A 15,676-nucleotide genomic window follows, 5' to 3' on the forward strand; every position below is an offset into this window, starting at 1 on the left:
TGTTGCTTTATCATTAGGTTGTGGGAAGCTTTCTGGGGCTGCTTAATTGGGGTCGTCTCCTTCCCTCTGGTCCAGGGGCAAAGGGGATCTTTTACACACAGTGGCTAAATGTGTGGAGGGGGAAGGGGGGAGGGGATAGCTCCAGGTCTGAGGAATGAAGTCTTTGGACCCAGGAGCTCCAGCCTCGAGGACTTTAATTCCAGTCAGTGCTGCTGCCAGCCCAGCCAGGAAGCCCTGAGGATCAATAGTCTGGGAGATAGAAATCAGGTGGTTCCATCAATTCATTCAACTCAATGTGCTCAATGTCATCATTCTAGGCCTAGAAAATATATACTTTGTGACTCGGAATTGTTTCATATCTCCGTAAGTCTGACAAACTATCGCGCCTGGAGCTGCCCCTTCCAACCTATACTTTCATGTCTCCTTCCTCTCAAACAAATGCAGGAAAATCATGAAAGTCAACAGCTTGGTAAGGGAGATAAAGAAAATAACACCTTAAAAGCAAACTAGGCCACATGGTAAAGGGTACAAAATGCTAAGGAAGAGAAAAATGCCTTTAAAAGCAGAAATGACAAAATGGAAAGAGGCACATAAATTCATTGAAGAAAAAAAGCTCTTAAAAATGGAATTGACCAAATGGAAAAGGAGGTACAGAAGATCTTCCCAATTTTTCCTCTATCTCTCTTAACCTGGTTTTCAAAATCCTTTTTGAATTCTTCCATGACCTCAGACCAATTCATATATTTCTTAGAGGCTTTGGAGGAAGGAGTTTTGACTTTGTTATCTTATTCTGAGTGTGTGTTTTCATTTTCCTTGTCACCATAGTAATTTTCTATAGTCCGATTTTTTTTTTCTGTTGCTTGCTCATTTTCTTAGCCTATTACTTAATTTTAACTCTTTGTGAAAGTTGGGCTCTGCTTCCAGAGTGGAGTGTGCACTGTTCCAAGCTTCAGGGATTTCGTGCAGCTGTGTTCAGACATACTAATAGGGATCGGTAAGTTTTAAGTCGTTCCAAAGTTAGATGATCTAAGGAGAGGTGTTTACTCTCTGCTGGATGGTGCTCTGGTCTGTGAGCCACCACAAGCATTATTTTCTGCCCCAGAACTGTGAGGAGGATCCCTCCTCCACTGGGCCGCAGTCTCTGGTGTGCTAATGCTTCTCCTTGACCTGAGATTGCCACCTTGGACTGAGATCTGGATCCAAGGATCCAAGGATGGGCAAAACAATGGTCTGCCTTGGTGCTAGTAAAGAGACCCCTTTTAATCAGCTTGTGACTCATTTTTTGAGTCCCTTAACTGTGTGTGATCTGAAAGCTCAAGATTTATCAACTGTTGCTGCTGATTCAGTCTCTGAAGGCCCACTCCTGGTTTTCTAGGGCCTGTTCTCTGCTGACCTAGCCTTTGCTGGACTGTGCTCCATTCTGATTCTGGTACAACAGAACTGTTCTGAATTTCTGCTGAACTTCTACGTTGTTTTGAGTTGGAAAATTGTTTTACTCCTTTTTTATGAGTTCTCCTACTCTAGAATTTGCTTAGAATCATTATTATTGGAGAGATTTGGGGGAGAGCTCAGTCGAGTCCTAGCCTTTACTCCATCATCTCAGCTCTTTTATAAAACACAATTAATTCAAATAAGTTCACCTCTAAATAACTGAAGTAATATTTATTGTTCATGGGTAGGTAAAGTCATTGTAATTTTTTAAATAACAATTTTGCTTAACTGTTCTATTTATTCAATGTCATTCCGATTCGATGATTTAAAAATTGTTTTTAACAAGTTAGAAAAAATAATAACAAACTTTATCTGGAAGAATAAAAGGTCAGGGACTTCAAAGAAAATCAGGGGGAAAAGAGGTAAAGGAAGAAGATTCAGCAGTATCAGACCTTAAACTGTTTTATAAGGCAAGAGTATTCTTGTAGTGTAAAAAGAATAATTTTGATTATTGTAAATTAAAATTCACTGTATAAACAAAACATGTAGCAAAAATAGAAGGAATGCAAACAATTGGGGAAAATACTTTTATAGGCAATTTCTCAGAATGTGATTGGACTGGAACATATTACATACAGACATACGCATAGGTATGTTTATCTACGGTGGTGGGAGAAGGGAAGGAAAAATAAAATAAAAAGTGTACAGCAGAGAACAAAAAAACCTAATAGGAAAGCAAAGAAAAACTGGCTAACTGTGAAAACAATGTGTAGTATTTATTATATACGTTTCCTTAAAATAGAAATTTATGTTTTATATTGAATTCTCTCTTATGGTTTGCTATATACATGGTATTGCTTTTTTCTTTTCTCATTTTGCATTTAAACTTAAAATAAAAAAGAATTGCCAAAAATTTCATTGTATTGCTGAGAATAGCTAAGTCATTCATAGTTGTTCATCACACAATTTTTGCTGTTACTGTATACAGTGTTTTCCTGGTTCTTCTCACTTCACTTTGCATCAGTTCATGTAAGATTTTTCTGAAAGCATCTTACTTGTCATTTCTTAAGCATAATAATCTAACATCACAATCTATGTTTTATTTTGTTAACTATTTACCAATTACATTTTAATCTGGTTTGGGCTGTACTCTGGCATGTTGTGAACAGCAGGAAGTTACAGCCTTTTTGTCTGACATTTCGGGTCTTAAATAATTGCCTAGGACATTGAGCAGTAAAGCAGCTTGTCTAGATTCACACAGCCAATACATTTAGGTAATCACTCTTTAGGAAGGAATCTGATAAACTGATGAGCGTCCAGATGAGGACACCTAAGAGATGAAGAACCTAGAGTCCATCATCAAGGAAGATTGCTTGATGAGACTGGACATATTTAGTTTGGAGAAAAGATAACTTGAAGTGGATAGATGTTGTCTTTAGTTATTTGAAAGGGGGAATTATATTTATCGGCTTTGATTCTAGAAGGCAGAATCAAGAACAATGGATAGAAATTATAATGAGCTAAGTGGAAGATGGATATCACCATAAGCTTCCTAACAATTAGAGGTATCCCAGCAAGAAAAGGATTGGATTACTTTCAAAAGGTATTAGGCTCCTTCTTTTTAATAGTCTTCAAGTAGAGTTTGGAGGGTCTCTTGTCAGGTATTGTATATACAGGGCTGATTACTCTGATGTGAGTTGGACTAGATGGTCAAGTGCTCATCAAACTTTAATTCTAAACTCTGTAATTCTTTGATTTTCTAGATATTTCATCTACCTCTTCCCAATAGATACAACTTCTTTACATTCATAATGAAGTCACTCTCCTGCTTTGTATCACCAGGATGAGTTCAAAATAAACTCACAATTTTTATCTCTTTAAACTACACAGGAATTGATTTCATAGATTCCTTTTTATCTATCCCCTTATGCTTTATCTGTTCCTTTATACAGTAAACATTTGCTCAGAGTATAATAAAAAGCAACTCATCTTTATTTGGAAAGAAAAACTATTATAAGAATACAGGCAGTGAATTGTTCATCTTCCACTTTGGAAGAAGATCAATGACATTATGGGTGATGTCTTGACTTCTTTATAAACTGGTTTTAAGTAAGGCAATATTGCATGAAGTTCTAGGTATTTCATTATTTTGGAAGCCTTGTCTGGATACCCTATCTAAAATCATACCTTTTTTTTGGTTCTGGAATAGAGGGTTATCATTTTGTGGATGATTTGGTGATGAAATTCTTACTCCCCAAGTAGTTTTTTTTCCTTTACTGGAGGACGCCCTAAGTCTATTCTATTGCTCTGAGCATTCAAGGAATCCAGGTTTATCACCATCATTAATAGTGGTTTGAGCAGGGGGAAAAAGTGAAAGGCATGGCCCCAGAAACTCTATAGGATTATATAATTTACTCCAAAGCCACAGAGAAAAAAAAGATGGAACCCTTTTGCCTAGTCCATGTCCATAATTCCATGTCTCTGTATCACTGACTAAAACTAAAGATCATGATTTCTACTATGATATCCAGAAGATCATGAAATCCACCACCACCATACAGTGGGCTAGTGGAGTGGCTTTAAATACAGATGAATCCCATTCTTGGGCTTGAGAATTATTTGGAGAGAGGGTTTGGGAATCTTCTCAAAGTCTGGAAATACTTCAAACTGGAGCAATGTCCGGGCCAGGGCCACCTTTATGAAAAGCATGGCTAATTGCTGCCCAATGCAGTTCCTGGGGATAGGAAAGAAAGGGAGAGAAAATAAGATATGAGCATGGTTTTGCTTCTCCTTTCCCTTTAGTCTCTCTTTGAAGTCTTAAGTCCTTGAGTAGAAAGACTAAAATATCTTCAAGGTTCAAAGGGTTTAGGATTTAGGATTTAAATGGAAATATTTAGAAAAGTACACCTAATCCAACTCCCTTAGATTACAGAAAAGTAAACCAAGGACCAGAAGGTATTGAATAATCTTTGGGTCAAGAACCCAGGCAAGACAATTCCAGAACTTCAAATTTGGAAAGGATTCGGGAAGCCATGTAGTCCAAGTATGCCTGGGCAGAATTCCCATATCTAGAGCACCTTCCAACAAATGGTCATCTAATCTTTCAATCATTTTTTAGGAGAAGACTTGACTCTGTACCCCTTCCATTTCACACATTAGGGAGATTTTTCTTTTTTCTTACTGCTTTTCTTACTTTGTCTCTTCATAACCCCTCACCCCCAAAAGCTCCTAGTTCTGGTGCCAGGATCCAGTTGCATAAATCCAACGCGTCTTCCACAAGATGGCAATTAAGTGGCACAGTAGAGAGAGCACCGGCTTGACATCAGGAGGTCTCATTTTCATGAGTTCAAATCCAGCCTCAGACATTTATTAATTATGTAGTTCTGGACAAGTCACTTTAGCCTGTTTGCCTCAGTTTCCTCATCTGTAAAATGAGCCGGAGAAGGAAGTGGCAAACCACTCCAGTATTTCTGCCAAGAAAACCCCAAAGAGGGTCACAAGAATAAGATCTGGCATTACTGAGATGACAACTTCCCTTCCAATACTTGAAGTCCCCTTACTAAATATTAACATCACTAGTTTATTATTCAATTAGTCATCATATCCAACACGACTGTGAGACTTCTTACCATCCTGCTTTTCCTTTCTAGGAGATAGTTCATATTGCCATGTTTTTCTCAAACTACAGTGTCTAGAATTGAACATAATAATCCACATAGGGGTTAACCAGGTAGAGTAATATGGAATTATTCTCTGCTTATTCTAGGACACTTCTTCTAAGAAAGCTCCATTTCTGACACTTCTTCTAAGCAAGCTCCATTTCCAGATACTTCACAATATTCTTTACATGCTCTCTTCTAGCAAACTGACCTGCTTACCACTTCCACAACATAACATTCTGTCTCCAGCCTCCAGACCTTTGCTTATGCGTTATTCCATACTTGCAATGCACTTTCTTTGTGGCCCTGGATGCTTCAAAAGCATAATTCGGGCTCCACTTGTGTTTGTTGTGCTTGATGCTAGGGTTCTTTCTTCTGGAAATTAGCTTGTGAACAGTGACAGTCCATCACCTCAAGATCGTGTAAGCTCACTGAAAGTGGAGACTGTTACTTCATGTTTTTATAGCCACAGCACAGTGTTCCGACTAGTTGACAGTGGAGTTCACTCTTTAAATGTTTGCAAACTTTATCTGATTTGAATGTGTCCTAAATTTGCATATGCTTTTAGATATTAATTATATTATATTGTTTAAAACAGTATATCAAATCCCTAGATCATTTTCAAATGAGCTTCTCCAGTCATGTCTCTCCTTCCCTGGACTTGAGAAATAGATTCTCTCAAGCCAATATAAGACTACTCATTTCTACTTTCTCATTTAATATATTAAGTATCCCTCTTAGTCTTGTGTGATCTGCAAATCTATTAAGTGTGCTACCTATGTCATTATCCAAGTTATTCATAAAAACAGTAAACAGCCCATGGCCACATACAGGGGACATTAAACTACAGACTGGTTGTCTATCATCAACTGCGTCATTGGTTCGCTCTTCCTTTACTCAGGTCTCAGATGTAATTGTGGTTCCTCTTACCAGTCCTTCTAGTTGTTCCCTAGATCTCATCCATTTTTGTCTCCTTGGGAAGATTTTTCCCCACAACCATCTCCCTTCTAATGCTTAATCTTACCCTATTAAGAAATTCTTCTGACACTTACAAACATGTTCAGATTTTATTCTTCCTCATAAAAATACTCATTGATTCCCTCAAGCTATCATCCTATATCTCTCCCCCATTTCTCAAACTTCTTGAAAAAGATATCCACACCCATTACCTTAATTTCTTTCTCTGAACTCTCTTCTCAATTTGAATTGCGATTTTATCACCCAACAAAAACTACTCTTTCCAAAGTTACCAATTATTTCTTAATTTTCAAGTCTTGTGATCTTTTCTCAGTTCTCATCTTTCTTGAATTCTTCACAGTATCTAATCGTTGAGTAATCCTTTGATGGAGTCCTCTCTTCTCTTTGGGTTTACACAACATAGCTCTTTTCAATATTCCTCTCCTCTGACTTTCTGCTACTTATCTACATTCATATCATACCCTAACTTGGGGTTTCTTCCAGCCCTGTGTCTCCAGTCTTCTTTTTCTCTACCCTCATGGTGACCTCATTGGCTTTGACAGGTTCATTACTATCTCTATACAGATGAGTCTGAGATCTCCATATCCTTCTGTAGTCCCTCCTAAAATCTTTCCTCTACTCCTATTCCTTTTGTTAAATTCTGTATTTCTGCTGCTGACATCATCATCCTCTCGTATCCAATTGGTTACCAAATCTTATTGAGTCTCCTTTCACATCATCTCCAGCATTTTTGTTCCTCTTCACTCACACTGCACCACTCTTGAGAAGGTCCTTGAGAGGAAACTTACACTTTCTTCGAGGATAAAATACAGCTATCTATGATTGAGTTCCCCATCACTTCACACCCAGCTACTGCAATGTCAGTTGGTTGGCTTCCACACTCCAAGTCTCTTCCTACTCCAATCCATCCTTTACTTGGCCATTCAAGTGATCTTCCTAAAATGAAAGTCTGACATTTCACATACGAACTCTTCACTTAATAAACTCCGGTGGCTCCCTACCATTTCCATGATCAAATATAAAATCCTCTATTTGGCTTCTCAAGCCCTTTCTAACACAGTAACTCTCCCTACCTTTCTAGTCTTCTTATACTTGTTCCTTCCCTGAACCCTGATTTTCTCGATGCTCCTCTCTATCTCTATCTCTCTTTTCATCTATCTGCCCTATTGCTGGAATTCTCTCCCTTTCCACTTCTGCTGTCTGCCTTCTCTGGCCTCTTTCAGGTGTTAGCTAAAATCCGATTTTTTTTTACAGCAAAGACTTTTTCTTGATTCCCCATAATTCTGGTACCTTCTCTCTGTCAGTTATCTCTAATTTATCTTGTTTATATCTTGTTTGTATGTTGTCTCACCCATTAAATTGTGAGATCTTTGAGAGCAGGGAGTCTTCCATACCTTTTTTATACCCCCAGTGCTTAGGACAGTGTCTGGCACATAGCAGGTACTTAATTAATTTCATTGGCTGATTGGCTTTTATTGGCTAATTGGCTAATAATTCCCTTTGGGATGACTGGCTAAAGTGAGGGGAACAGTTGTGGTCAAGAAACACACTGGTCTCTCTTGTGAAGTCTTATACTTCACAAGCTTTCAATCATTCCATTCTGCCTCTAAATAAAATATAAATTCTTCAACCTGACATTCAAGGCTCTCCACAACCTCAATTATTTGCAGCCTTTTCTCCATATTAGTCTCCTTCATATGCCCTATGTAGCAGCCTAAAAGGATGAATTGCTGCTCCTTGAACTTGACATTCTACTTTCTGCCTTTCAGAGTGGTTTTCTCACAAGTACAGCTGAGATACTATTTCCTCCATGACTCTTCAGTGGAAAGTTTTGTCCCCTTCTTCCAATTTCTTTGGCTTCTCATTGTGTTGTATTCTCATTAGAATCGTAGGTGTGTAACTCTAGAGCTGGAAGACACTATGGAAGCTATTTTATATAATCTCCACATTTTACAGATGAGGAAACTGAGGTCTGGGAAGGCACAAGTAGGATCTGAAATCAGGTGCTTTGACCATGATCTCCTCCGCCCTATATTCAGGTGTTCTATTCCTACTTCTAGAAAGTAAACTCTTTAGAAGAAGTGATGGTTTCATTTTTGTCTGTGTGTTCCCAAGTAGGGGAATAGGGTAATCATAGAATCATCATTACAGTGCTTAAATGGACGAGGCCATTGAGTATAAATTTCAGATGGAAAAACAGAGAAAGAAAGGTTAAGTGACTGGACCATAGCTACACATATAATAAGCATTCTAGGGGGAGTTTGAACCAAAGTCTCCCAACTCTATAGTCTGTCCTCTGTCTACTTACTCCCCCCGTGCTAATTTCTATGCCCAGTATAATCATTTAGGGTAAGGGCTGATTCATTTTTGTCTCTTTAGTCCCAGATATGGAGATACCTGTGTGGCGCACAGCAGGGACTTAATAAATGTTTGATGAATGAATAACTGGTACAGAGAACCAAACATGTTGGTATACTCTCATAGGTAGCATGTCCTAACTATTGAAGTAGAGTCAATATCTAAATTTAATTCATGGGTATAAAAACTAGGAAGAGAGATGGAAGCAAAGGGGGCTGAGGGAGAGAGCCCTTTCCAAATAAAGCTTTTTGACATTTTTCAACACAATGCCCCATATAATCCGATGCCGTATCCTTACCTGGATCCAGCAGAAAATGGTAAGAAAGCGAAAGAATGCCTCTTGTCATAATTTTCTTGGGAGAACCTTTCAGGGTCAAAGACCTGCAATGAGACCCCCATCAAGCCCCACCCCCATCACAATGTGTAAGAATATATTGCTCACAAATTCTAAGTCTTATCCAAAATGCTTTTTTTCATCCATTTGGGAACAAATGTAATCTTTAGAATTAGCCGGGCTATTTTCAACTGTGCAGAAACCCCTAGGACAGAGAAAAGCGGGTCTGAGCTTTATTCTCAGTTGTCATGGAGATACAAACAATCGTCTCACCATTTCACATAAAAGATCTTTAATCCTTAAGATGATGGCTGAACCTCCATGAAGAGGGGGAGAGAGGGTATTTATTTGATAAGTTTTGAAGGCTTAGATGATGAGGCAATTTAGATGCAAAGGGACTTTTCCAGACAGTTGAGCTTGGGCTGATGAGGGAGGTCATGTTGGGTACAGTCTGTCCTGGCCATCTTATGGCTATATTCACTAGGGGTTTAATATCAGTTTGTTTTGTAATTTGATAATGTTAATACTTTAAGCGGTTGGTGTTTCATCAGTGGAGGCCCTCGGTCCCCCATGTCTATAACAACGCCTTCATTGCTTTAGGGAACAGTTGCTGAGAAAAGTCCATTACCTAAGCTACATATTTTGGGTCACAAACTTTGTTGTCTTTCTTTTGACTAGAACTTGGGAGCAAGATCCATGTGACACGTGACCATGTATTGGAAATCTTCTCTCCTGGTAAAATCTCAGAACCCAGGCAAGGCATCCCTCACCCCAGCTTTGGAGGATGTTAGTGAATTAAATAACTTCCTCCCTCTTCTCCTATAACCAGTCCATGGACTGGCCAGGGAAGAAATGTGCCCCAGGGATATTTCAACAAATCTGAAGTTCTGCAGGAGCTAAAAGATAAAAATGGTAAAATATAAAAGGGAAATCATGTCGATCAAAATTAAACATTCCCCACCACGGAAAGGTAGCACCTCAATTGATTCTGAGGAGAACAATAAGATGGATTTGCCTTTACTGCATTGATGCCATTCTTACCTTTTTCTTAGCCACTTATCTACATAAGATTCCAAAGGAACTCAAATTAATAATCTTAAGGCATTAGAGTGCTGGGCCTGGAGTCAGGAGAACTTGTCTTCCTGCGTTAAATCCAGCCTCAGACACTTACTAAAAAGTGTGACCCTGGGCAAGCCACTTGATCTGTAAAATGAGCAGGAGAAGGAAATAGAAGACCATTCCAATATCTTTCTCAAGAAATCCCCACTACTAAAAAATGATTGAAAACAATCAGGGAAGGAGTAGCTTACTGAGGGAAGGGGCTTTTGAGCCAAGAAGAAACTCTTGATACGAGGGGCAAGGCTTCTTCCATCTCCTTAGAAGTAACAAAGGGAAGAAACTTCTGCCCTCTTAAGCTAGGGGATGTTCCCCCAGTAAAAGAGCTTTGTGACACTTCAGCTGAGGGGTGTCCAGCTGAGGATGCAGGAGCATCCAGCCAAGCCAGTGGCTGAAGTTTAAAAAAATACCGCAGCTGCTTACTGAAAAATAAGCCAAGAGATCAACAAATTGGTCTGTTCAGCAGAGATATTTCACCCCACGGTCAAACAAATGAGCCAGCCTGGCCATGGTGCCCCAGTTCCTGGGTGGCTTGACCCCATCCAACACCTACAAGTGACATTGCAGCCCAACCTTGCAGCCGCAGAGACTAGGAAGGATTCAGTCCAGCCAGTGGGTGACTTGCCTGATCCAGTGCAGCCCTAGATTGGAACATCCAACCTTGATTCCGGGAGGAATGAGGCTACATGAGCCATCGGACACAAGGAGACATACTTCAAGAAGAGACAGCTAGATAAATGATGGAGTGTTTGGGAATGATCTTTTGGAGCCACATTTACTCTTCCCCTCCATTTCACCTTAATTTTGTGCCCATTCTTCCCTGTCCTGGATTCTGAGCATATTTGTGGGAGAATATGTTCCTGATAGCAGAGGAAAGCTTCGTAATTGCTTTTCTTGCTATGCTCTGTTAGGAAAGTCTATATTAAGGGCCAGACTTTACTGGCCGATTGTGAAGGGAAAACCCAGTGATGGGTGCTCGGGAGCTAGTATTTAGCCACTCACAGGGTTATCTATAGAAATCTAGGAATAGTAACATCCATCTCTCTGAGGATCCAAGCTACCAGGGATGGTGTGAATTAGGTGAGTGAGCTCTAGAGAAGTGTTCCAGAGGAAGAAGCATTTTTTTCCTTTTTATATTTAATTCTCCTGACACTTGATCATGATGTGGAGGCGTACCGGAATTCTTGAAGGCTTTGCCCATAAAGTAGCAGGTGTTGTTAGTTCTACTAAAGCCATACAGGCTTTGAACATGGACCTGACAACAAACAGCCTCGTGTTTGTGGTCTTCTGATCAGTCTGGGTCAATATGAGAGATTTGATTTTAGGTGGGGATTTTTTTTTAGCCCTAGCAACTCATGAAGATCAACTGTTAAGGCTGATCATGATTTGCTCCCATGCATGATATTTGAGAAGCACATGTTTTGGGAGTCAATTAATCAATAGAGTGAATGCTTTGTGATTTGGGTTTGTGGAGAGAAGGCCCATATTGATGAAAATCCCTCCATTCTTTAAAATAATTCCTTGGATTGAAGATTAATCACTATTTATCAAGTGCTTACTATGCAGCAGGCACAATCCTAAGTCTTGAATCATAAATTTTATCATAGATTTACATATACATGATACCTTAGTGGTTATTTAGTCCACTTCCTTCATTTTATAGGAGAGGAAATGAGATTTGGAGAGCTTAAAGATAATCAATTCCTAAGGGTCATCGGTAGCAGAAATAGGATTTAAATCCATATCCTCAGAACTATTTCAAGTCTATGGGAAGAGCAATATCTAGCTGTCCTAAAGAAGGTCTGGATAGCACAGCTTCTATCAGAAATAATCATACCTCTGGGTTTTCCCAGACATCAGAGTTATGGTGAAGAGCCCAAATGTTCAGGATCACTATCATACCTACACGGGGAGAGAAGAGAGGAGGGAAAATTAATATTTTTAAAAGCTATTTTTGAAGCTTTGTTATCTGGGAATATAAAGAAAAAAAGGAAATAGTCCTTGATGCCATGGGACTATAATCTAACTGAAAGAGATAATGTATTCACACACATATAAATAGACAAAAATAAATATATAGAAAAATCTAGATGTAGATAAATAGATGGATATATAGATATAAAATGTGGACATATTTGTTAAAATATTTAATATTTATATGTCTACAATATGTTTAGTAATTTACTATATAATCATTTATAGAGGTATTTAATATATGTCATGGATATTTAGATAAATAATGGATATAAGGGCAGCTGGGTGGTGCAGTGGGATAGAGCACCAGCCCTGAAGTCAGGAGGACCTGAGCTCAAATTTGACCTCAGACACTTAACGATTCCTAGTTATGTGACCCTGAGCAAGTACCTTGACCCCAACTGCCTCAGCAAAATAAATAAATAATGGATATAGATAGATATAAATATAGGGATATAAATGTTACAAATATTACATGAAAGATACTTTGGGGGCCTAGGACAGAGCAAGAAAGATTTTGTATAAAAGTGATGTTTGAGCTGAATCTTGAGGGAGCTCTTAGGTCAGCCTGGGCCAATAAATAGGGATGAGAGGTAGAGGGACATACGTGAAGAACAGTCAGAAAACTTCCCGGATTTGTTCTCCATCTTGTGCACATCTCTCCCTCCCTCCTCACCAGATGTGGTCTCCTTCCTTCCTTCCTACCCTCCCTCCCTCTTCCCTCAGCCACATAAGATCCTCCCTAGAAAGGTGAGTGGCTGTTTTCTTCCCTTATTGGGTCTCGTGTGTTTTGTGGATCTTGAAATCCTTCCTGGGCCCTACTGAATTCTGATTCTATTAGTGCTGGTATCTTCTCTTTCTGCTACCCTTTGAACTCCATGATGGCTGCCCCAGGCCCAGGCCCATGGGAGCTACTGAGTAAGTCAGAATTGATTCCAAAGTGGAGATGAGAGGATTCAGAATAAACAGGATTGAAGTCCTCAAGTACCTGAAGTCCTCCTGTAATGTTGAAGCTAATTCAACTTTTTCTGCTCAGTCCCAGAGAGAAGAAGTGGGTAGGGAGGGGAAAGGAGAAGGGAAGGTAATGGGGTCGGGGCCAACATCGCCTGGATGTGGGGATAAACCTCCTCATGGTCAGACCTAAGCCAAAGTGGAAAGGACTGGCTCTGGAGGTGAGAGGCTCTCCTTCCTCCCTGAAAAAAACAACCCAGTGGAGACATTATAGAGAGGGTTCTTGTTCAGGTCCAGGCTGCACTAGTTAGCCTTAGAGGTCCCTTGTGCTTCTGGGAAGTTCTGGTCCTTCTTCCCTGTAACACTGGACACTGTGCACCATGCCTTTGCTACTTTGCTACAAAATATGATGCCTTTGAGAAAGTAATCCTTGACTGAGCCCCCGCCATGACACAGGGCCTAGCTAGGTGTTCTCTCTGTCTCTACCTGGTTTACCAAGAAAACAAATGACTGGCAGGCTCTGTTTCTAACAATCCACAAGGCCACCAGTTCTACAGAAAACAGAATTGGGTAGGTAAGGAGAGACATACCTGGAGGGAGGGTGCGTCCATCTGGGAAGGTGATGGGCGTGCTGAGCTCCCTGGCTATTTTGGGACCAGGTGGGTAGAGACGGAGGGACTCCTTAATACACTTAGTGAGGTAGGACATCTGGCCCAGATGATCCCTGTGAGGAATCCCAGATTAAAAAAAGGAGAAAAAGAAAGGCATTAACTAAGGTTTTCTTGAGCTCTGTAAGGAATGGCACAATGTTTGCTTTCCAGATACAGATTCCCCACATCTTAGAGTTGCAAGGGACTTCAGAGAGTATTTAATCCGAATCACAGCTGAAAAAGAAGCTCGGGTGCGCTCTGGCAAATCTATCTTTCTGGTTCCCCAGAGAGCAATCACTTGACTTTAATCACTCCTCTTTTTGTTACACACCCAATCTCCCAATTTAGACATGAATACATGTGTGTATATGCATATATGTTTACCTACACACATATACACATATAATTTTGATCGATGCTTTTGTCCAGCTGGACAGAGAAAAGTGGGAGAACCAGACACTCAGCAACTTTGAGTTAAACAGAGAGCAGCTCAGCAAAGACTCTGATATTCTTCACCTTTGAAAAATGACCTTCCCCATCCCTTGAATGCACGTCCTGGTTAGGAGCAAGTAGGGCCAGACTTGATGGGAAAACCAGACCATTGCCCGGCTTCTGCCAAACCAGATCATGATGTAAGAGTTTTCTTTCTTGGTTTGTGGCTTCTCAGTTCTCAGAATGTCAGGTTTAAAGTCAAAGCACTTGAGTTGCTTTCTAGTAACAATTTCTTTTCTAATCACATAAATAACGATATAATGTCTACTAAAGGAATGCTTAGAAGTGAATGTTTAGAATTAGAATGAATATCATTAACGTAAATGTTTAGAAAAGGAAGATTTGAGCATAAAAAGCAAGATAGAACAGGAGAAAGGATGTTGGACTTGGAATTAGGAGAGTCCTCAGTTCAAATAGCTTTGAGGTCACATACAAGTCTCTCTCGAAGTCTCGAAGTCTCATTTTTTCTCAGCTACAAAATGGTAAGAAAATCTACAGTAGCTACTATAGCAATGACAGTGCGAAAGGGAGTCAGAAAAGCACAGTGGAAAGGGATCAGAGGATGTGGGTTCAAATCCCGACTTTGGCCCTAACTTTAACATGTGTGATCTTGGCCAGCTTACTTGACCTTTCAGTTTTCTAGACTGAGAAATGGGCAGATTGGAATACATGGTCTTGAAAGTCCAGTTATTCTTAAAGCTACAAATTCAAGATCTCATTATCAAAACAAGGTAATCTTGTGATAAAGCAAGGAACAATCTGGATCAGAATGCATCTAGGTAGAATAGGAGAGTGCTAGAGACACATTTGTGCTAGAAAATCATTAAACAAAGTCAGCTGCTCTTCCAGATAGGATGGAGAGATCAGAACTAGATAGGAGGATATAGAACTGGCTAAATGGGTGGACCTAAAGAATAGCCATTGATGGTTTTATGTAATTTGGAAGAAAGTTTCCTCTTCAGTGCCTCAGGGACCTAGACTTGGTCCTGTGCTGTTTATCAATATTACTTTTATCAAGGACTTGACAAAGGCAGAGAGATGACTTTCGATCCTTATGATTTTCCAAACCAACAAAATCCTCCATGTTTATCATCCCCCATTCCTCTTGTCTCACTCTTGAGAGCAAGAATTGTATTTTTCTATTTATATCTCCAGTACTTAACACATAATAAGTACTTAACATATCTTTTCATTCATTCATTAAATAGTTATTTTCAAGTACTTGAAGGGCTGTTGAAAAAAACAGATTACATTTATTTTTCTTGGTCCTAGAGACAAGAATCCTAGGACTCAAAGATGACAGTTCAAGAGACATACTTAAACTTTATTTAAGGAGGAAAAATCTCAAGCTTATACTAATTATAACTCTCAGGAGCAGCTCGGTGGATAGAGCATTAGCCTTGGAGTCAGGAAGGCCTGAGTTCAAATCCAGCCATTTACGAGATGTGTGTCCCTGGGCAAGTCATTTAATCCAGATTGACTTGCCAAAAACAAACAAAAATCTCAAAAAGGGTAATCAATTTCCTCTGGAGGAAATCAATTTATTTCTCTTAGATCTAAATATACCTAGCAAAAAATTTAAAGGACCTGAATAGAATTTAAGAAAAATTAGATTTGATAAACCTCAGGAGAATATTGAATAGGAATAGAAAAAGAGTATAACTAATTTTGTGGCTGTCAGAGCACCCTCACAAAATTGACCAGTTATGAAGACATAGCTTCCTCACAAACAA

At 39.5% G+C, this 15,676-nt stretch overlaps 1 protein-coding gene across 1 annotated transcript in view; it reads right to left on the reverse strand.

The window, feature by feature from the left end:
* Nucleotides 1-3,402: 3,402 nt before the first annotated feature.
* LOC100930785 (taurochenodeoxycholic 6 alpha-hydroxylase) overlaps nucleotides 3,403-15,676 on the reverse strand; it is a 31,196-nt gene continuing 18,922 nt past the window's right edge. The window contains exons 9-12 of the mRNA XM_031969165.1: nucleotides 13,392-13,525; nucleotides 11,714-11,778; nucleotides 8,725-8,807; nucleotides 3,403-4,165 (exon numbers count right to left, since the gene is read on the reverse strand). Coding sequence (XP_031825025.1) covers nucleotides 3,997-4,165; nucleotides 8,725-8,807; nucleotides 11,714-11,778; nucleotides 13,392-13,525 — 451 coding nt within the window. The 3' untranslated portion in view covers nucleotides 3,403-3,996. The remainder of the gene's footprint in view (nucleotides 4,166-8,724; nucleotides 8,808-11,713; nucleotides 11,779-13,391; nucleotides 13,526-15,676) is intronic.

This window comes from Sarcophilus harrisii, chromosome 4 (assembly GCF_902635505.1).
Source record: "Sarcophilus harrisii chromosome 4, mSarHar1.11, whole genome shotgun sequence".
Lineage (NCBI taxonomy): Eukaryota > Metazoa > Chordata > Mammalia > Dasyuromorphia > Dasyuridae > Sarcophilus > Sarcophilus harrisii.